General features: G+C 40.3%; 1 protein-coding gene across 1 annotated transcript in view; it reads right to left on the reverse strand.

Moving 5' to 3' along the window:
* The window catches only part of LOC128656859 (embryonic protein UVS.2-like), a 161,042-nt gene that overhangs the window by 134,750 nt on the left and 3,924 nt on the right, over positions 1 to 22,368 (reverse strand). Inside the window, exon 6 of the mRNA XM_053711025.1 lies at positions 10,958 to 11,136. Within this exon, the coding sequence (XP_053567000.1) occupies positions 10,958 to 11,136 (179 nt within the window). The remainder of the gene's footprint in view (positions 1 to 10,957; positions 11,137 to 22,368) is intronic.

Genomic DNA, 22,368 nt, shown 5'->3' on the forward strand with positions numbered 1-22,368 from the left:
TGTAATTTTGCAATTTTGCAATTTTGTATTTTTGTATTTTTGCATTTTTTCACTTACAGACACTGGACTTTTCATCTTATATTCACGTATTGTTTTTATTGCTTGGTATTTGTATATCATAATCTTTTACCATTTTGACTGTGTTTATCCATTTGTATTTGCATCTTGACCTGTTTTATTGTATAGTTTTAACTTTGATTTTAGATATATCATGGATCCATGTTAGTGATAGGCAATGTTAATGTTAGTGATAGAATAGTAATGAGGTGGGCACAGCATAAGTACTGCAGCAGCAGGTGTGCACAATTCCTAGGTTCGGTCAAAACTCAAATCGAGGGAAAATCCAAAAATGGGAACAGCACCACAATGATTATGATACAAAGTTGCTTTATTGGGACATCAAAAAACACAGCACAACGTTTCGGTCTCAATAGACCTTAATCATCTCATGATTAATGTTAGTGATAGGCCATTTTATTCTATCATTTAGAACGTCTTATTAAGATAAACATCTTTTCCTGTTTTTATTTTCTTAAATTGTGATTCCTTTTAATACATGACTTGAGTTGTTTACCATTTTTAGCCTATTAAGCTTTTAGCGCTCACTCCCTCCTTTGTCACACTTTTATTCATTAATTTAATCGGTGCTAGTCTCCAATATGGCTGCTCGTTTTTCAGTGCTCCTATCTTAGTTCCGTTTTATCACTTTGGTACCGGAATCTATACTTAATATACCAATAATAGAAGAGCTTCCTATGTATGTTTATATGACCATCCTATATTAATATGCTTTAGGGACCTGTGTTCTCAGCACAATAGTACGCTATTGGGATATTGGCACACCAGTATGATAGCTTATACTAAATGCCTAATAGCACAAATCTGTGTATGCCCAATAATGGGGAATTAGATGCTATGTAAATATGCTTTGGACACTCCTCAATTCCATTTGGGTAATGTTATAGTGAATATACCTGCATTTTAGTACGAAGCAGTGTCCAGCTCTTGAATCTGATATCAATAAACTTTACAAGTTAATCACACTGACTATCCCCTTGTATACACAGGTGTCCACCAATCGAGTTTTTACAGTATTAAAATATCCCATACTATTGTTGCAGTAAGATAGCAGCTCACAGTACACTACTTTATTAACGTGATATTATGGGATATAGGAAGTGCTGAATACTCATTATCAACCATTTTATTATTTCTTTATATAATAGAAGAGCTTCCCAAGTATGCCAAAATGATTATCTTATACTAATACTATGAAGTGACTTGTGTTCACAGCACAATTGTACGTTATTAGGAAATTTGTACACCAGTACGGCAACTTATATCAAATAAGTAACATTTTAAATCTATGTAGATTTAATAATGGGGAATAAAATTCTATGTAAATATGCTCTGGGCACTTCTTAATCCCATTTGGGTAATGGAGTATTGAAAATACCAGCATTTTATTATTAAGCAGTGTCCAATTCCTGAATCTAATATTAATAAACCCCACAAGTGAATCACACTGATTATCCTTAGTGATGTCGCGAATAGTTCGCCGGCAAATAATTCCCGGCGAACATAGCATGTTCGCGTTCGCCGCAAACGGCGAACATATGCGATGTTCGGTCCGCCCCCTATTCATCAATTGTCATCATTGAGTAAACTTTGACCCTGTACCTCACAGTCAGTAGACACATTCCAGCCAATCAGTAGCAGACCCTCCCTCCCAGACCCTCTCACCTCCCGGACAGCATCCATTTTAGATTAATTCGTAAGCTGCATTCTTAGTGAGAGGAGGGACAGTGTAGCTGCTGCTGATTTAATAGGGAAATCGATAGCTAGGCTAGTGTATTCAGTGTCCACTACAGTCCTGAAGGATTCATCTGATCTCTGCTGTAAGGACAGCACCCCCAAAAAGCCCTTTTTAGGGCTAGAACATCAGTCTGCTTTTTTTTTTTCCTGTGTAATCTAATTGCAATTGCCTGCCTGCCTGCCAGCGTGTGTGTCAGGCTCACAGCGTATACTGTGCCCACTTGTCCAGTACCACCTCTCATATCTGGTGTAACAGTAGTGTACATTTAAAAAAAAAAACACTTTTTTGACTGTGAAATAATAGCAGTCAGTTTCCTTCACACGTGTGCGTTTCAGTGCCTGCCAGGGCACAGTGTCACCCCAGTGCAACTCATATCTGGTGTAACAGTAGTGTACATTTAAAAAAGCAACACTTTTTTGACTGTGAAATAATAGCAGTTAGTTTCCTTCACAAGTGTGCGTTTCAGTGCCTGCCAGGGCACAGTGTCACCCCAGTGCAACTCATATCTGGTGTAACAGTAGTGTACATTTAAAAAAAAACAACACTTTTTTGACTGTGAAATAATAGCAGTCAGTTTCCTTCACATGTGTGCGTTTCAGTGCCTGCCAGGACACAGTGTCACCCCAGTGCAACTCATATCTGGTGTAACAGTAGTGTACATTTAAAAAAAAACAAACAAACACTTTTTTGACTGTGAAATAATAGCAGTCAGTTTCCTTCACACGTGTGCGTTTCAGTGCCTGCCAGGGCACAGTGTCACCCCAGTGCAACTCATATCTGGTGTAACAGTAGTGTACATCTAAAAAAACAACACTTTTTTGACTGTGAAATAATAGCAGTCAGTTTCCTTCACACGTGTGCGTTTCAGTGCCTGCCAGGGCACAGTGTCACCCCAGTGCAACTCATATCTGGTGTAACATTAGTGTACATTTAAAAAAAAAAAACAACACTTTTTTGACTGTGAAATAATAGCAGTCAGTTTCCTTCACACGTGTGTGTTTCAGTGCCTGCCAGGGCACAGTGTCACCCCAGTGCAACTCATATCTGTTGTAGCAGTAGTGTACATTTAAAAAAAACAACACTTTTTTGACTGTGAAATAATAGCAGTCAGTTTTCTTCACACGTGTGCGTTTCAGTGCCTGCCAGGTCACAGTGTCACCCCAGTGCAACTCATATCTGGTGTAACAGTAGTGTACATTTAAAAAAAAAAAACAGCGTCTACTCTGCCAACTTCTGCCAGTGCACAGTGCCACTCATATCTGTTGTCACAGTAGCTTGCACGCATAGTACCACTAATCGAAAAAGAAATGACAGGCAGAGGCAGGCCACCCCGCAGGGGCCGTCCTGGTCGTGGTGCTGTGATTCCCTTTGGCCCTAGAATAATGCCCAGTGTTCAGAGGCCACATACCCTGAACTCGAACAGTTCTGAGGACATAGTTGACTGGCTAACACAGGACACCCAATCTTCTACAGCTTCCGCTCGGAACCTTGATGCACCATCCTCCTCCAACTTAGCTTCTGGCACCTCTCAAGTTACCACTCGCCCGCCTGCCGCCACCACCAACACTAGCACCACAGCCGCTTCACTTGATCTGTCAGAGGAGTTATTTACACATCAGTTGGAAGAAATGAGTGATAGTGATGCGCAACCATTATTGCCAGAGGATGTAGATAACAGGGATATGTCTCAGTCAGGCAGCATTACACACATGGACGTACAGTGTTATGATGATGATGTTGTACCCGCTGCTGCTTCCTTTGCTGAGTTGTCAGATACAAGTGAAGCGGTTGATGATGACGATGTGTCCGTGGATGTCACGTGGGTGCCCGCTAGAAGAGAAGAAGAACAGGGGGAAAGTTCAGATGGGGAGACAGAGAGGAGGAGGAGACGAGTTGGATTCCCTTTGGCCCTAGAATAATGCCCAGTGTTCAGAGGCCACATACCCTAAACTCGAACAGTTCTGAGGACATAGTTGACTGGCTAACACAGGACACCCAATCTTCTACAGCTTCCACTCGGAACCTTGATGCACCATCCTCCTCCAACTTAGCTTCTGGCACCTCTCAAGTTACCACTCGCCCGCCTGCCGCCACCACCAACACTAGCACCACAGCCGCTTCACTTGATCTGTCAGAGGAGTTATTTACACATCAGTTGGAAGAAATGAGTGATAGTGATGCGCAACCATTATTGCCAGAGGATGTAGATAACAGGGATATGTCTCAGTCAGGCAGCATTACACACATGGACGTACAGTGTTATGATGATGATGTTGTACCCGCTGCTGCTTCCTTTGCTGAGTTGTCAGATACAAGTGAAGCGGTTGATGATGACGATGTGTCTGTGGATGTCACGTGGGTGCCCGCTAGAAGAGAAGAAGAACAGGGGGAAAGTTCAGATGGGGAGACAGAGAGGAGGAGGAGACGAGTTGGAAGCAGGGGGAGGTCGTCGCAAGGAGCTAGTGGCACAGTCAGACAGCATGCATCGGCATCCGGGGTACGCCAATCAACGCATGCTGTTGCCACCATCAGAATGCCGTCATTGCAGAGCTCAGCAGTGTGGCATTTTTTTTGTGTGTCTGCCTCCGACAACATCGATGCCATTTGCAACCAAAAGAAACTGAGTTGTGGGAAGTCCAACACCCACCTAGGTACAACTGCTTTCCGAAGGCACATGATCGCACATCACAAACGCCTATGGGATCAACACATGAGTACAAGCAGCACACAAACTCAAAGCCGCCATTCTCCTCCTGGTCCAGCATCTTCAGCCACGTCAACTACTGCTGTCCTCCTTACCCCCTCTCAACCATCTGCCACTCCGTCTCTCGCCTTGAGCAGTTCCTGCTCATCTGCCCACAGTCAGGTGTCTGTCAAGGACATGTTTGAGTATAAAAAGCCAATGTCACAAAGTCACCCCTTTGCCCGGCATCTGACAGCTGGCTTGTCTGAACTCTTAGCCCGCCAGCTTTTACCATACAAGCTGGTGGAGTCTGAGGCGTTCCAAAAATTTGTAGCTATTGGGACACCGCAGTGGAAGGTACCCGGCCGAAATTTCTTTGCACAAAAGGCAATCCCCAACCTGTACTCGATTGTGCCAAAGGAAGTAATGGCATGTCTGGCACACAGTGTTGGGGCAAGGGTCCATCTGACCACTGATACCTGGTCTGAAAAGCATGGTCAGGTCAGGTATATAACCTACACTGCGCATTGGGTAAACCTGCTGATGGCTGCCAAGCATGGAATGCGTGGCTCTGCAGAGGAGTTGGTGACACCGCCACGACTTGCAGGCAGGCCTGCTGCCACCTCCTCTACTCCTCCTACTCCATCCTCTTCCATAACCTCCTCGGCTGAGTCCTCTTCTGCTGCTGCGTCTTGCTCCACATCAACGGCATCCCCCCAGCTCCCCAGGTACTATTCCACATTCCGGATACGGCAGTGTCACGCCGTCTTGGGGTTGACTTGCCTGAAAGCAGAGAGTCACACTGGACCAGCACTCCTGTCCGCCCTGAATGCACAGGTGGATCAGTGGCTGACTCCGCACCAACTGGAGATCGGCAAAGTGGTTTGTGACAACGGAAGAAATTTGTTGGCGGCATTGAATTTGGGCAAGTTGACACATGTGCCGTGCATGGCACATGTGTGTAATCTGATCGTACAATGCTTTGTGCATAAGTACCCAGGCTTACAGGACGTCCTGAAGCAGGCCAGGAAGGTGTGTGGCCATTTCAGGCGTTCCTACACGGCCATGGTGCACTTTTCAGATATCCAGCGGCGAAACAATATGCCAGTGAGGCGCTTGATTTGCAACAGCCCGACACGTTGGAATTCAACACACTAATGTTTGACCGCCTGATCCAACAAGAAAAAGCCGTTAATTACTATTTGTATGACCGGGGTGCTAGGACAGCCTCTGCGAAGCTGGGAATTTTTTTGCAACATTACTGGATGCTCATGCGCAATGCCTGTAGGCTCATGCGTCCTTTTGAGGAGTTGACAAACCTAGTCAGTCTCACCGAAGGCACCATCAGTGATATCATACCATTTGTTTTCTTCCTGGAGCATGCCCTGCGAAGAGTGCTGGATCAGGCCATAGATGAGCGTGAAGAGGAAGAGTTGTGGTCACCATCACCACCAGAAACAGCCTTATCAGCATCGCTTGCTGGACCTGTGGCAACACTGGAAGAGGATTGTGAGGAAGAGGAGTCAGAGGAGGAATGTGGCTTTGAGGAGGAGGAGGAAGACCAACCACAACAGGCATCCCAGGGTGCTCGTTGTCACCTATCTGGTACCCGTGGTGTTGTACGTGGCTGGGGGGAAGAAGATACCTTCAGTGAGATCACTGAGGATGAGGAACGGGACATGCGTAGCTCGGCATCCAACCTTGTGCAATTGGGGTCTTTCATGCTGTCGTGCCTGTTGAGGGACCCTCGTATAAAAAGGCTGAAGGAGAACGACCTGTACTGGGTGTCCACGCTACTAGACCCCCGGTATAAGCAGAAAGTGCCTGAAATGTTACCGAATTACTGCAAGTCGGAAAAGATGCCACAGCTCCAAGTATAAGGGTGATGTCACAGCACAACTGGAATCTAACAGGGGAAGAGGTGAAAGTAATCCTCCTCCTCCCACGACCACGCCGGCAAGGACAGGATGCTTTACAGACATGTTGTTGATGGAGGACATGCAGAGCTTTTTAAGTCCTACGCATCACCACAGCCCTTCGGGGTCCCCCCTCAGAGAACGACTCGACCAACAGGAAGCAGACTACCTCGCCTTAACTGCAGATATCGACACTCTGAGGAGCGATGAACCCCTTGACTACTGGGTGTTGAGGCTTGACCTGTGGCCTGAGCTATCCCAATTTGCGATAGAACTTCTGGCCTGTCCCGCTTCAAGTGTCCTGTCAGAAAGGAATTTCAGTGCAGCAGGAGGTATTGTCACTGAGAAGAGAAGTCGCCTAGGTCAAAGAAGTCTAGATTACCTCACCTTTATTAAGATGAATGAGGGAAGGATCCCAAAGGGACTGACAGTGGGCGATACATTCAACTAAAAAAGGCCTGATGAGATTAGCTGCCGTGGGCTAAAAATGGTCCACACACTGCTGTATTTTATCTCTGAATGCCGGATGACTTGCTTGACTTATCCGCCACCAACTAGGGTTCAAGCCGCAATGTTTTAGGGCACTTTCTGCCTGGGAAACAAACATCAATTTTTCTGGCCGCTGCTACAGCAGCGGCTGCAACAATACCTAATTTTTCAGGCATGTGTACATGCCTAATTTTTCTGGCCTCTGGTGCTGCACTGTGGCTTCAAAAACCAAACCAAAAAAAGGCACATAACAGGGATTAAACTGATAGGAATAGTACTACTTAACACACCTTATAATAACGCAGAGAGAGGCAACGCAGAGAGAGGAGTCTGAAGAAGAGGAGTCAGAGGAGGAAGGTGGCTTTGAGGAGGTGGAAGAACAAACACAGCAGGCATCCCAGGGGGGTTTTGTTGTCACCTTTCGGGGACTCTTGGTATTGTACGTGGCTGGGTGGAGGAAGAGACCTTCAATGACATCAGTGAGGACAAGGAACGGGACATGGCTAGCTTGGTATCCAACCTTGTGCAAATGGACTGTTTGTGGTTGTTTGCGGTGCATTAAACGGGGAGTTTGGTCTGTCACTGTGAAGCGGGCGTAACCCTTACACTACCTGATCGATACAACATCATACCTGATGTTTTAAAGCACGTTATTCCAAACAATTTAGGAATGTTAGGTGATTTATTCCCTTTATGGATTAAAACCTGACTCTGCATCAACTATGTCATTTTCTAAGGGAGTTTTGCAATGGATCCCCCTCCGGCATGCCACAGTCCAGGTGTTAGTTCCATTGAAACAACTTTTCCATCACTATTGTGGCCACAAAGAGTCCCTGTGGGTTTTAAAATTTGCCTGCCTATTGAAGTCTATGGCAGTTTGCCCGTTTTGCCGGTTCGCGAACATTTGCGGAAGTTCGCGTCCGCCGTTCGTGAACTGAAAATTTTTGGTTCGCGACATCACTAATTATCCTTTCTACATACAGGTGTCCACTAATCCAGTTTTTATAGCATTAATATAGCCCATACTATTGCTGCAGTGAGACAGCAGTTAACAGCATATTACTATAATAGCTGGATATTACGGGATATATAATATGCTGAACACTTATTATTAACCATCTTACTATTATATTCCTGGAACTATTCCTAGGTGACACTTTAACATTAAAGTTCTACGAAATATTATCACGTGATATTCATCATATATTTTGCAGTTATTGTGGACTTACATCACCCAGTATATATCCCACTCATAATCAGTACCTGGGTACATCGGTGCAGTTGGACATTTACCTCTAATCCAAGTGAATTATACTTATATCTTAAATGATAACAGTCCATTGCTTTATCAAAGTACACTCTGATTATGTGATTTATATGTTAACCATGAACATTTTATAGTCACTGTATTATTACCAATTGGGAGCACTAGCACACATTTCTCCATTCAGATTAACCAGAGGTTCTATATTCTGTCTGGCAGATGGTCATTTATAATTTTGTTGTGGCACTGCCCGCTACTGCCATTATATTAAGAGACCTATGTAGATCCACTGTTGGAGGTTTTCTCTACTTATATTAGTGCTGATATCACCCAGATATACTGCTACCGTGCTTTTAATATTTAGGTTGTTTTGTTTCCATTTGTTTTATTGTTATTAATACTAATAAAAGTTAAGTTTTACACGTCTCGAACCAGATATGTACACTAATACATTTTCCTTTCTGTGACCTGTTGTGTAATTATTATAATACAGGTCGTTGAGTGCTATAACAGTACACTCTTTTTCAGTCATGTACTGAACCCCCCTTGCACATTTTCTCCAATACATGTACAGCACCTACCCAATATTTGATAAAGACTTAAACCTATATGAAGGTCTTATCTCATTGAAATTATTAAGGGCAACAACCTTTGTAGTGCCATTGTTACTGTTCTCTAGCCTCTGACTATGCCAGTATGTGGACACATTTCTGCCACAATACGTCATAACCTTACCTAAATACCTAAAAGACTCAACACAATTTTTAAACACATTAGAGGATATATCATGGCAAGAAAACATGCTATTACACTAACATTGTACACTCACTGAGTCTGGAATCAACTAATTTCTATCTACATAAAGATGATGATAATCCCACTGTCCAAGCAGATTTTATTTTGCAGTGTATTGATTATATATTAAAAAAATAACTATTTCAGTTTTAATGGGGAATTCTTTCTCCAAATTAAAGGGACTGCTATGGGTACGAGGTTTGCACTCAGCTATGCTAATCTGTTTATGGGAAGATTCGAGCAAGCCCATATTACAGACACGCAGTGGGGCACAAACCTCATACTCTTCAAAAGATATATCGATGATCTGTTCATTATATGGCAGGGAGGTGAAAAACGTAATGATAATGAATGGGACTTAACATTCACTTATGAATACAGTACACAGAATATTCCTTGATGTATATATTGAAATTAAAGACAATATCACTAAAACCAAGACCTTTTTTAAGGAAGTAGACTCTAACAATTACATACACTATGACAGCTGTCACCATGAACAATGGAAAAACAATGTAGCTAAAGGGCATGTACTGAACCCCCCTTGCACATACTGGGATAGGTTTGAGTTCAAGGAATTGATACCCAAAATAAAAGGTCTGCCTGGTGGTTTATTTAAAGATTTGTGTTTTATAGTTGTGGCCACAACATTTTTTACGCATATTGTGACAATTATTTTATTTGTCATATACACTTCTTTGGTTTTACTTATTTCATATGAATGTAATATTCTTTTCTATACATCTAATTGTAATGTTGATAGGTTGATTTCAAAGAACAGAACCAGATATTTCATATAAAAAAATAAACCTATTTGATTCTCTGCTGCTGCTGGTAAAACAAATCACTGGAAACAAACTAAGGATAAAACAAATTTACAGTACATTTTGTACAGTTGTGTAGTACAATAATCAGAATACATTTACATAAGTTAGAATGGCTAAAGAGCCCTTCCTTTGTGTCACTGTAAGCTGTAAACCATCTTTACATAATGATCAACAGGTCAACATTCTAAAGATTCAGATCTTCTCTTTATAGGATTCCTTCTTCCCATTTTATTTGACTGTGAGGAGGAGATGTGAGACTTAGATTTGCTCAGACTTAAAGGGACAGTCTACACCAGAATTTTTATTGTTTTACATATAGATAATCCCTTTATTACCTATTCCCTAGTTTTGCGTAACCAACACAATTAAATTAATATGCTTTTCATCTCTGTGGTTACCTTGTATCTAAGCATCTTCTGACAGTCCCCTGATCACATGACTTTTTATTTATTATCTATTGACTTGCATTTTAGGCAAATAGTGCTGTGTTGTGCTAACTCTTAAATAATTAGCACAATATTATCTATATGGCCCACATGAACTAGCAGTCCCCTGTTGTGAAAAGCAAATAAAAAAGCATGTGACAAGAGTCGGCCTTCAAGGGCTTAGAATTTAGCATATGAGCCTACCTAGGTTTAGATTTCAACTAAGAATACTAAGAGAACAAAGCATATTTGATGATAAAAGTAATTTGGAAAGTTATTTAAAATGACATGCCCTATCTGAATCATGAAAGTTTAATTTTGACTAGACTGTCCCTTTAATAGATCAAATATTTCATTTAGATTACACCAGCTGCATACAGCAGAGTGTCAGATCCTTCCTCCAAAACAGGGCTCAATCACACAACTTTAGAAAAGCATCAAATGATTTATCTTCAAAAATCCCATATAGTGTTTTTCTCTTGAACTTTCTGAAGGATTGAGATTAAAGCCATAAAAAGTCAAATTCTTCTACTCGCCCACAGCAATTTCTTACAAGCCCTTTATATAAACCCCTTTTGTGAGGCTTAAATATATAGTAATCTTAGGTAACTGATGCCAAACTGATTTGCACTAAAGAAATAGAACATTAGTCACTTGGCATTAGATTCCCTTTAAAGTTCCATAACATTCTTTTTCTTCCAAATTCTATTGAAGCAATGTATTTCTTGCACATGCGCCTTACCTGGTGATATATATTGTGTCATGATGGTGACATAGTCATCTCTGTCACTTCTGCATTGCTCGTGAACAAAGCCCAAAGCGTGGTTCAACTCGTGCTGGACAGTTCTATGACTAATGCATTCATCCTTCCTCAGAGATACGGTCTGAGCTCCATGAGTCATTCCAATGATGGACCAGCAACTGAAACCAAAATATACAAATAGATAAAATAAATAAATAATTCTACCATGTAATGCTTAAAGGGACGTTAAACAGTAAATACATGCTAGACATAATGATGCATTTAAAGCAAAGCTTATCATTAGTTTAAAAAGTATTTTTTTACAATAATATTTGGTGTTTAAATACTGAAATTATAAGTGTAAAGATATATGGCTAGATCACAAGTTTTTGTCGGTAAGGCTTGCGGGGCTAACGCTATTTTTTTTCTTACCGCTCACTTAAGACAACGCTGGTATTACAGGTTTTCTGCAAGCCAGCGTTAGCCTCATAAAAGTGAGCGTTGAGCAAAATTTAGCTCCATATTTCACCTCAATGCCAGCGCCGCTTAAGTCAGCGGTAAGCTGGCTAAACGTGCTTGTGCACAATTTTCCCATAGGAAACAATGGGGCTGAGCTGGGTGAAAAAAAAAACCTGCAAAAAAGCAGCGTTTAGCTCCTAACGCAGCCCCATTGTTTCCTATGGGGAAATAAAAGTTATGCCTGTACCTAACACCCTAACATGAACCCCGAGTCTAAACACCCCTAATCTTACACTTATTAACCCCTAATATGCCTGACTATTTAATAACTATTCTACCTAGTTAAAATAAATACAAAGTTGCCTGTAAAATAAATATAAATCCTAAGCTAGCTACAATGTAACTATTAGTTATATTGTAGCTAGCTTATGGTCTATTTTATCTGTAAGTATTTAGTTTTAAATAGGATTTATTTATTTAATTATGTTAAATTAATTTCGTATAATTTAAATTAGGGTTAGGGTTAGACTTAGGTTTAGGGGTTAATACATTTATTATAGTAGCAGCGACGTTGGGGGTCAGAAAATTAGGGGTTAATTAATGTAGGTAGGTGACGGCGACGTTGGAGGGGGCAGATAAGGGGTTAATAAAATTTAACTAGTGTTTGCGGGGTAGGAGTGCAGCGGTTTAGGGGTTAAGACATTTATTAAAGTGGCGGCGATGTCCGGTCGGCAGATTAGGGGTTAATAATTGTAGGTAGGTGGCGGCGACGTTGGGGGCAGCAGATTAGGGGTTAATAAATATAATGTAGGTGTCGGTGATGTTAGGGGCAGCAGATTAGGGGTTCATAGGTATAATGTAGGTTGCGGCTATGTCCGGTCGGCAGATTATTGGTTAAAATTTTTAGTGTTTGCGATGTGGGGGGGGCTCAGTTTAGGGGTTAATAGGTAGTTTATGGGTGTTAGTGTACTTTTTAGCACTTTAGTTAAGAGCTTTATGTTTCGGCGTCAGCCAATAAAACTCTTAACTACTTTTAAATGTGGTAGGAGTCTGGACAGGAGAGGGTCTACCGCTCACTTCTTCCAAGACTCGTAATACCAGCGTTAGGCAAATCCCATTAAAAAGATAGGATACGCAATTGACGTAAGGGAATTTGCGGTAGCCTTGAGTCGCAGAAGAAAAGGGAGCGGTACACCTGTACCTGTCAGACTCGTAATACCAGCGGGCGTTAAAAAGCAGCATTGGGACCTCTCAACACTGCTTTTTAAGGCTAACGCCAAACTCGTGATCTAGGCGTTAGTTTTTATAAAGTACTTTAGTTTCTATAAAGTAATGTTCGTCGCCATGTTTGAACTAGTTTTTTATTAATCCAGTACTTTTTATATATTTTGTAAAGTATCTAAAGCTCTTATAGCTGCTATGGGCTAGATTACAAGTGGTGTGCTATTTAGCGCTCCTGCGCGAGCTTCAACATCACAACAAATTATCGGCTAGATTACGAGTTGTGACTTAGGGTAAAAAAGCAGAGTCTTGAAGGTTTAGGGGCACCGCACACTTTTTTGGCCGTACCGCAAAACGACTTACGTAAACTTCGTAAAGTCTTTTTTCTATGGGACTTCCATAGTGTGGATATTACGAGTCTGTCCTGGGAGGGCAAAAAGTGAGCGATACAACCTACCTCGTCAAGAGTCCTAACGCATTTAAAAGTCAGTAGTTAAGAGTTTTTTTGGCACAACGCCGTAACATAAAACTCATAACTAAAGTGCTAAAAAGTACACTAACACCCATAAACTACCTATTAACCCCTAAACCAAGGCCCTCCCGCATCGCAAACACTAAAATAACATTTTTAACCCCTAATCTGCCGCTCCGGACATCAACGCAACTATAATAAACATATTAACCCCTAAACCCACCTCGCAAACACTAGTTAAATAATATTAACCCCTAATCTGCTGTCCCTAGCATCGCTGCCACCTACCTACATTTATTAACCACTAATCTGCCACCCCCAATGTCGCCGCCACTATACTAAATGTATTAACCCCTAAACTTAAGTCTAACCCTACCCTAACACCCCCTAACTTAAATATAATTACAATAAATCTAAATAAAAAATAATATTATTACCTAAATAATTCCTATTTAAAACTAAATACTTACCTATAAAATAAACCCTAAGCTAGCTACAATATAACTAATAGTTACATTGTAGCTAGCTTAGGTTTTATTTTTATTTTACAGGCAAGTTTGTATTTATTTTAACTAGGTAGAATAGTTATTAAATAGTTATTAACTATTTAATCACTACCTAGCTAAAATAAATACCTGTAAAATAAAAACTAAGTTACAATAACACCTAACACTACACTATAATTAAATAAATTAACTAAATTAACAACAATTAAATAAATTAAATTAAATTAGCTAAAGTACAAAAAAACCCACTAAATTACAGAAAATAATAAACAAATTACAAGATATTTAAACTAATTACACCTAATCTAACAGCCCTATCAAAATAAAAAAACTAGCCTAAACTAAACTATCAACAGCCCTTAAAAGGGCCTTTTGCGGGGCATTGCCCCAAAGTAATCAGCTCTTTTACCTGTAAAAACAAATACAAACAACCCCCCCCCCAACAGTAAAACCCACCACCCACACAAACAACCCCCAAATAAAATACTATCTAAAAAAACCTAAGCTCCCCATTGCCCTGAAAAGGGCATTTGGATGGACATTGCCCTTAAAAGGGCAGTTAGCTCTTTTGCGGCCCAAACACTAATTTAAAAAATAAAACCCACCCAATACAACCTTAAAAAAAGCTAACACTAACCCCCTGAAGATCGACTTACTATTTTGAAGACCCGACATCCATCCTCAAGGAAGCGGCAGAAGTCTTCATCCAACCGGGCCGAAGTCCTCAACGAAGCCGGGAGAAGTCTTCATCCAAGCCGGGCGAAGTGGTCCTCCAGACGGGCAGAAGTCTTCATCCAGACCACATCTTCTATCTTCATCCAATCAGCCAATAGAATGCAAGTTCAATCCTATTGGCTGATTGGATCAGCCAATAGGATTGAACTTCAATCCTATTGGCTGATTGCATCAGCCAATAGAATTTTTTCTACCTTAATTCCGATTGGCTGATAGAATTCTATCAGCCAATCAGAATCTAAGGGACGCCATCTTGGATGACGTCACTTAAAGGAACCGTCATTCAGTAAGAAGCCGTCGTTTAAAGAGGATGATCCATGACGGATGTCTTGAAGATGGACCTGCTCTGCGTCAGATGGATGAAGATAGAAGATGCCATCTGGATGAAGATTTCTGTCCGTCTGGAGGTCCACTTCGCCAGGCTTGGATGAAGACTTCTCCCGGCTACGTTGAGGACTTCGGCCCGGTTGGATAAAGACCTCTGCCGCTTCCATGAGGATGGATGTCCAGTCTTCAGAACTGTAAGTCGATCTTCAGGTGGTTAGTGTTAAAAAAAATTTAAGGGTGTATTGGGTGGGTTTTATTTTTTAGATTAGTGTTTGGGCCGCAAAAGAGCTAGCTGCCATTTTAAGGGCAATGCCCATCGCATTGGTTGGTTGTGTGGGCGGTGGGTTTTACTGTTGGGGGTTGTTTGTATTTTTATTTTTTTGCAGATAAAAGAGCTGATTACTTTGGGGCAATGCCCCGCAAAAGGCCCTTTTAAGGGCTATTGATAGTTTAGTTTAGGCTATGATTTTTTTTATTGGGGGGGGGGGGCTTTTTTATTTTGATATTTGATATATAGGGCTATTAGATTAGGTGTAATTAGTTTAATTATCTTGTAATTTGTTTATTATTTTCTGTAATTTAGTGTTTTGTTTTTTTTTTTACTTTAGCTAATTTAATTTATTTAATTGTTGTTAATTTAGTTTATTTAATTATAGTGTAGTGTTAGGTGTTATTGTAACTTAGGTTAGGTTTTATTTTACAGATACTTTTGTATTTATTTTAGCTAGGTAGCTTTTAAATAGTTAATAACTATTTAATAACTATTCTACCTAGTTAAAATAAATACAAACTTTCCTGTAAAATAAAAATAAACCCTAAGATAGATACAATGTAACTATTAGTTATATTGTAGCAGTTTTCTCTCACCGCTCACTTACCTACAGGAAAGATTGTATTTATTTTAACTAGGTAGAATAGTTTTCTACCTAGTTAAAATAAATGCAAACTTTCCTGTAGGTAAGTGAGCGGTGAGAGAAAACTGCTCGTTAGCACCACATAGCCTCTAACGCAAAACTCGCTCGTAATCTAGCCGATTGTTTTTGAGTGCAGGTTAGCGTGTGTATTACAAGTTGAAAGTAAATTGTTTGTGAACAAGCAAAACCCAATGCATGCTAACTTCAGGACTTTCGATATCATAACTTCACTAACTTTTTCTCCCCATATACTTCAATGTAAAGTGTAGAAGAAAACTTGCACGCTAACCTGACAGGAGTTATTCATATTTCACATTCCTTTCCAATGCTTTTCACATACAGAACAATGTTATTTTATTTTAAATAACTATTTTTATATATATATATATATATATATATATATATATATATATATATATATATATATAGTCATATACATATATCTTTACCTGTATCTCAAATCTTACAGATAAATAGGTATAGATACAGTATATATTGTACATTAACATTATGAGAGAGAGAGAGAGAGAGAGAGAGAGAGAGAGACTTTGGGTTTTGCACTTTAGTACTAACACAGTGTCGGTTAGAGCACATGAAAAATTAGTTATTGAAAAATGAAATATAAAATGTAAAAAAATATTATAGATTAACTGAGATACAGTAAAATATATGTATATTCTATGTATTTTTTAGAACATTTTAGTGCATCTATAATAATTATCGGCTAGATTTAGAGATCTGCGGTCAAAGGGGTGCTTTAGCTACGCATGCTTTTTTTCCCCCGCACCTTTTAAATACCGCTGGTATTTAGAGTTCACAGAAGGGCTGCGTTAGGCTCCAAAAATGGGAGCGTAGAGCATATTTACCGCCACTGCAACTCTCAATACCAGCGTTACTTACGGACGCGGCCAGCTTAAAAAACGTGCTCGTGCACGATTCCCCCATAGAAAACAATGGGGCTGTTTGAGCTGAAAAAAACCTAACACCTGCAAAAAAAGCAGCGTTCAGCTCCTAACGCAGCCCCATTGTTTCCTATGGGGAAACACTTCCTAAGTCTGCACCTAACACGCTAACATGTACCCCGAGTCTAAACACCCCTAACCTTACACTTATTAACCCCTAATCTGCCGCCCCCGCTATCGCTGACACCGGCATTTTATTATTAACCCCTAATCTGCCGCTCCGTACACCGCCGCAACCTACGTTATCCCTATGTACCCCTAATCTGCTGCCCCTAACACCGCAGACCCCTATATTATATTTATTAACCCCTAATCTGCCCCCCACAATGTCGCCGCCAGCTACCTACAATAATTAACCCCTAATCTTCCAACCGGATCTCGCCCCTACTCTAATAAATGTATTAACCCTTAAAGCTAAGTCTAACCCTAACACTAACACCCACCTAAGTTAAATACAGGTAGCCCTCAGTTTACGCCGGGGTTAGGTTCCAGAAGGAATGGTTGTAAATCGAATCCGTTGTAAATTGAAACCCAGTTTATAATGTAAGTCAATGGGAAGTGAGGGGGTTAGGTTCCAGGCCCCTCTCAAAATTGGCATAAGTAATACCTAATACATTATTGTTACAGCTTTGAAATAAAGACTTTACATGCTAAACAGCATTATAAACCTAATAAAATAATCACACAACACATAATATATAATAAAACTAAGTTAAATGAACAAAAACATTTTCTAAACAGCATTATAAACCTAATAAAATAATCACACAACACAGACTTCACTTGCATTTTCTGCAAACAGTTCTTTCTATGCATTCCAATCTGATTTATAGACAGGAAGATCTTGTTCCTTTGAAATCTGCTCGATAGCTCAGGTCTGGTTAAACTGATTAATTTCAGCTTGCATATCTTTGCTGCAACACAAGCGGACAGCTCCACCTACTGGCTATTTTAATCAATGCACTACTTCTCAATGCTTTTCAATAGCAGTCACATGACTGAAAAAAAAGGTTGTTATTCTGAAACGGTGTAAATTGAACCGTTTGTAAACCGAGGGCCACCTGTATAATTTAAATCTAACGAAATAAATTAACTCTTATTAAATAAATTATTCCTATTTAAAGCTAAATACTTACCTGTAAAATAAACCCTAATATAGCTACAATATAAATTATAATTATATTGTAGCTATTTTAGGATTGATATTTATTTTACAGGTAACTTTGTATTTATTTTAACCAGGTACAATAGCTATTAAATAGTTATTTACTATTTAATAGCTAAAATAGTTAAAATAATTACAAAATTACCTGTAAAATAAATCCTAACCTAAGTTACAATTAAACCTAACACTACACTATCAATAAATTAATTAAATACAATTCCTACAAATAAATACAATTAAATAAACTAGCTAAAGTACAAAAAATAAAAAAGAACTAAGTTACAAAAAATAAAAAAATATTTACAAACATAAGAAAAATATTACAACAATTTTAAACTAATTACACCTACTCTAAGCCCCCTAATAAAATAACAAAGACCCCCAAAATAAAAAAATGCCCTACCCTATTCTAAATTAAAAAAGTTAAAAGCTCTTTTACCTTACCAGCCCTGAAAAGGGCCATTTGCCCAAATAATTCAGCTCTTTTGCCTGTAAAAAAAAACATACAATACCCCCCCCCAACATTACAATCCACCACCCACATACCCCTAATCTAACCCAAACTCCCCTTAAATAAACCTAACACTAAGCCCCTGAAGATCTTCCTACCTTATCTTCACCATGCCAGGTTCACCGATCCGTCCTCCGAAGTCTTGATCCAATTCTCCGAAGTCTTGATCCAAGCCCAAGCGGGGGCTGGCGATCCATAATCCGGCTGAAGTCTTCTATCAAGCAGCGGCTGAAGAGGTCCAGAAGAGGCTCCAAAGTCTTCATCCGATCCGGGAAGAAGAGGAGATCCGGACCGGCAACCATCTTGATCCAAGCGGATCCATCTTCTTCTTCCGACGTCCAACTGAAGAATGAAGGTTCCTTTAAGGGACGTCATCCAAGATGGCGTCCCTCGAATTCCAATTGGCTGATATTATTCTATCAGCCAATCGGAATTAAGGTAGGAAAATTCTTATTGGCTGATAGAATCAGCCAATCAGATTCAAGTTCAATCCGATTGGCTGATCCGATCAGCCAATCAGATTGAGCTCGCATTCTATTGGCTTATCGGAACAGCCAATAGAATGCGAGCTCAATCTGATTGGCTGATCGGATCAGCCAATCGGATTGAACTTGATTCTGATTGGCTGATTCCATCAGCCAATCAGAATTTTCTTACCTTAATTCCGATTGGCTGATAGAATCCTATCAGCCTATCGGAATTCGAGGGACGCCATCTTGGATGACGTCCCTTAAAGGAACCGTCATTCGTCGGGAAGTCGTCGGTGAAGATGGATGTTCCGCGTTGGCGGGATGAACATGGATCCGGAAGAAAGAAGATTGAAGATGCCGCTTGATAGAAGACTTCAGCCTGATCATGGACCTCTTCAGCTCCCGCTTGGATGAAGACTTCAGCCCGATCATGGACCTCTTCAGCTCCCACTTGGATGAAGACTTCAGACGGATCATGGACATCTTCAGCCCCCCGCTTGGGCTTGGATCAAGACATCGGAGAAGCTCTTCTGGATCGATTGGTGAACCCGGCGTGATGAAGATAAGGTAGGAAGATCTTCAGGGGCTTAGTGTTAGGTTTATTTAAGGGGGGTTTGGGTTAGATTAGGGGTATGTGGGTGGTGGGTTGTAATGTTGGGGGGGGTATTGTATGTTTTTTTTTTACAGGCAATAGAGCTGAATTCTTTGGGGCATGCCCCGCAAAGGGCCCTTTTCAGGGCTGGTAAGGTAAAAGAGCTTTTCTATTTTAATTTTAGAATAGGGTAGGGCATTTTTTTATTTTGGGGGTCTTTCTTATTTTATTAGGGGGCTTAGAGTAGGTGTAATTAGTTTAACATTGTTGTAATATTTTTCTAATGTTTGTAAATATTTTTTTATTTTTTGTAACTTAGTTCTTTTTTATTTTTTGTACTTTAGTTAGTTTATTTCATTGTATTTATTTGTAGGTATTGTATTTAATTCATTTATTGATAGTGTAGTGTTAAGTTTAATTGTAACTTAGGTTAGGATTTATTTTACAGGTAATTTTGTAATTATTTTAACTAGGTAACTATTAAATAGTTCTTAACTATTTAATAGCTATTGTACCTGGTTAAAATAATTACAAAGTTGCCTGTAAAATAAATATTAATCCTAAAATAGCTACAATATAATTATAATTTGTATTGTAGCTATATTAGGGTTTATTTTACAGGTAAGTATTTAGCTTTAAATAGGAATAATTTATTTAATAAGAGTTAATTTATTTTGTTAGATAAAAATTATATTTAACTTAGGGGGGTGTTAGGGTTAGGGTTAGAATTAGCTTTAGGGGTTAAAAAAATTATTAGAGTAGCGGTGAGCTCCGGTCGGCAGATTAGGGGTTAATGCTTGAAGTTAGGTGTCCGCGATGTTAGGGAGGGCAGATTAGGGGTTAATACTATTTATTATAGGGTTATTGAGGCGGGAGTGAGGCGGATTAGGGGTTAATACATTTATTATAGTAGCGGTGCGGTCCGGTCGGCAGATTAGGGGTTAATAAGTGTAGGTAGGTGGCGGCGACGTTGGGGGCGGCAGATTAGGGGTTAATAAATATTATGTAGGTGTCGGCGGTATTAGGGGCAGCATATTAGGGGTAAATAGGGATAATGTAGGTGGCGGCAGTGTACGGAGCGGCAGATTAGGGGTTAAAAAATTTTAATAGAGTGGCGGCGATGTGGGGGGCCTCGGTTTAGGGGTACATAGGTAGTTTATGGGTATTACTGTACTTTAGAGAGAGATTTATGAACCGACGTTAGCCCAGAAAGCTCTTAACTACTGACTTTTTGCTGCGGCTGGAGTTTTGTCGTTAGATTTCTAACACTCACTTCAGCCACGACTCTAAATACCAGCGTTAGAAAGATCCCATTGATAGGATATGCAAATGGCGTAGGGGGATCTGCGGTATTGAAAAGTCGCGGCTGCAAAGTGAGTGTTAGACCCTTTCCTGACTGACTCCAAAGGTTGCGTGATTCCCAAGTGCCCCGGTGTAGCAGGGTGCAGTATATAAATCTTTAAAAAATCGCTTGCATGCGTTTTAAACACGATCCAGAAAGTTGACACTGAAGCCCTGATGCTTGCGGGCAGGAATGTATGAAGCGGCACGCATGCACATCAAATGAGAAATGTTTAAACAGCTGATGCCACGTCACAGGAAATGACATGGTTTGTTGTTTTGTTAGGTTAGCTTTTTTGTCCAAACAGCGGAACTTTTCCACCCAAGGTATTATAACCTGCTTAAATGGTAAAAACTACCCCGTTGTGCAATAAACAATCATGTTGTTTATCCTGAGAACATAATTTCAGTTTTAGATTTAATTTCTTTTTATTTTAAACAGTTTACTGTTTTTTCTTCCTTTTCCACCTTGGTTCTATACGTATTTAAGGGGGAGTAACATTTGGTTTCATAATTAGGTGGGGTAATAAGTTGGTAAATGTTAAAAAACAAAAAATATTTGTAAATATTCTATAGTTTATGAATTTTGCTGTTGCGATAATATTGTGTCAGTCAGTGGCATCACTAGGAGGGTGCGGGGGGTGCGGGCCGCACCTGGGTGACACCCTCCAGGGGGGTGACACCACCAAAAAAAATTTTTAAATTTTTTTATTGAAATTCAAAGAAATACAATGTAGAGGTGCATATATTTTTTATTAGAGTGGCCAGCATTTGTAAACATTAGTGGGACTGGGAAAGTTGTAGACACTTAATTTTTTTGAGCCAGCACTGCAATTTCCACTAATAGTTTTCCCGGCTGCTTTTGCTTGTTTGTACTTTGCTCCTCCACTGCCAAATTTCACTATGAATGTTGTGGGTGTGCCGTGGGGCTTGTGAAGTTGCGCTGATAGCCTAAACCTGCCTGCCTATCTGTGCTCACTGCTCAGTGGCGTGTGGAGTAGTGGAGTCACTCACTGCTGTGCTATCTCTCTAATCGGGAACTGGGAAACATTGTCTCTAAAGAAAAGGAGCCACGTATGATGCCCACCAGACCAGTACGGTTACGGTACACTAAGTTCACACTGAAGAGGTAGGAGGGGAGGGCAAGCGGGGTCTGGGGGTGGGCAGAGAGCAGAGGTGCTTGGCCATCAGAAGCGGTAGACACGCGGCCCGGGGCTGTGCACTGACAGACTTGGAACAGAGTCTGAGAGCAGAATTTTCTTAGTTTGCACGCCTAAACCTTTTCTTTAGTGATTTATTTTTAGAGTGCTCTGTTTATCTTTCATTTGATTCTCTGCTGAGCCAGGGAGCATCTCTAAGCATGAGCTTTATAATGAATGCAGTGTAGTTTACATATTTTGTATGTGTGTGTGTCTGAGTGTTTTGTGTGTGTATGTGTCTGAGTGCTTTTGTGTGTGTATGTGTCTGAGTGCTTTTGTGTGTGTGTCTGAATGTTTATGTGTGTGTGTGTCTAAGTGTTTGAGTGTGTGCCCAAGTGTTTTTATGTGTGTGTCTGAGTGTGTTTAAGAGTGTTTGTGGGTGCATCTGAGTGTGTTTTTAAGTGTGTCTGAGTGTATGTGTGTGTGCCTGTGTTTTTGTGTTTGTGTGTGTCTGCTTTCTGGGGGGAGGGGGGTGACACCATAACGTACCGCACCGGGTGACACCAACCCTAGTGACGCCACTGGTGTCAGTGCAGA

This window comes from Bombina bombina, chromosome 4 (genome assembly GCF_027579735.1).
Source record: "Bombina bombina isolate aBomBom1 chromosome 4, aBomBom1.pri, whole genome shotgun sequence".
NCBI lineage: Eukaryota > Metazoa > Chordata > Amphibia > Anura > Bombinatoridae > Bombina > Bombina bombina.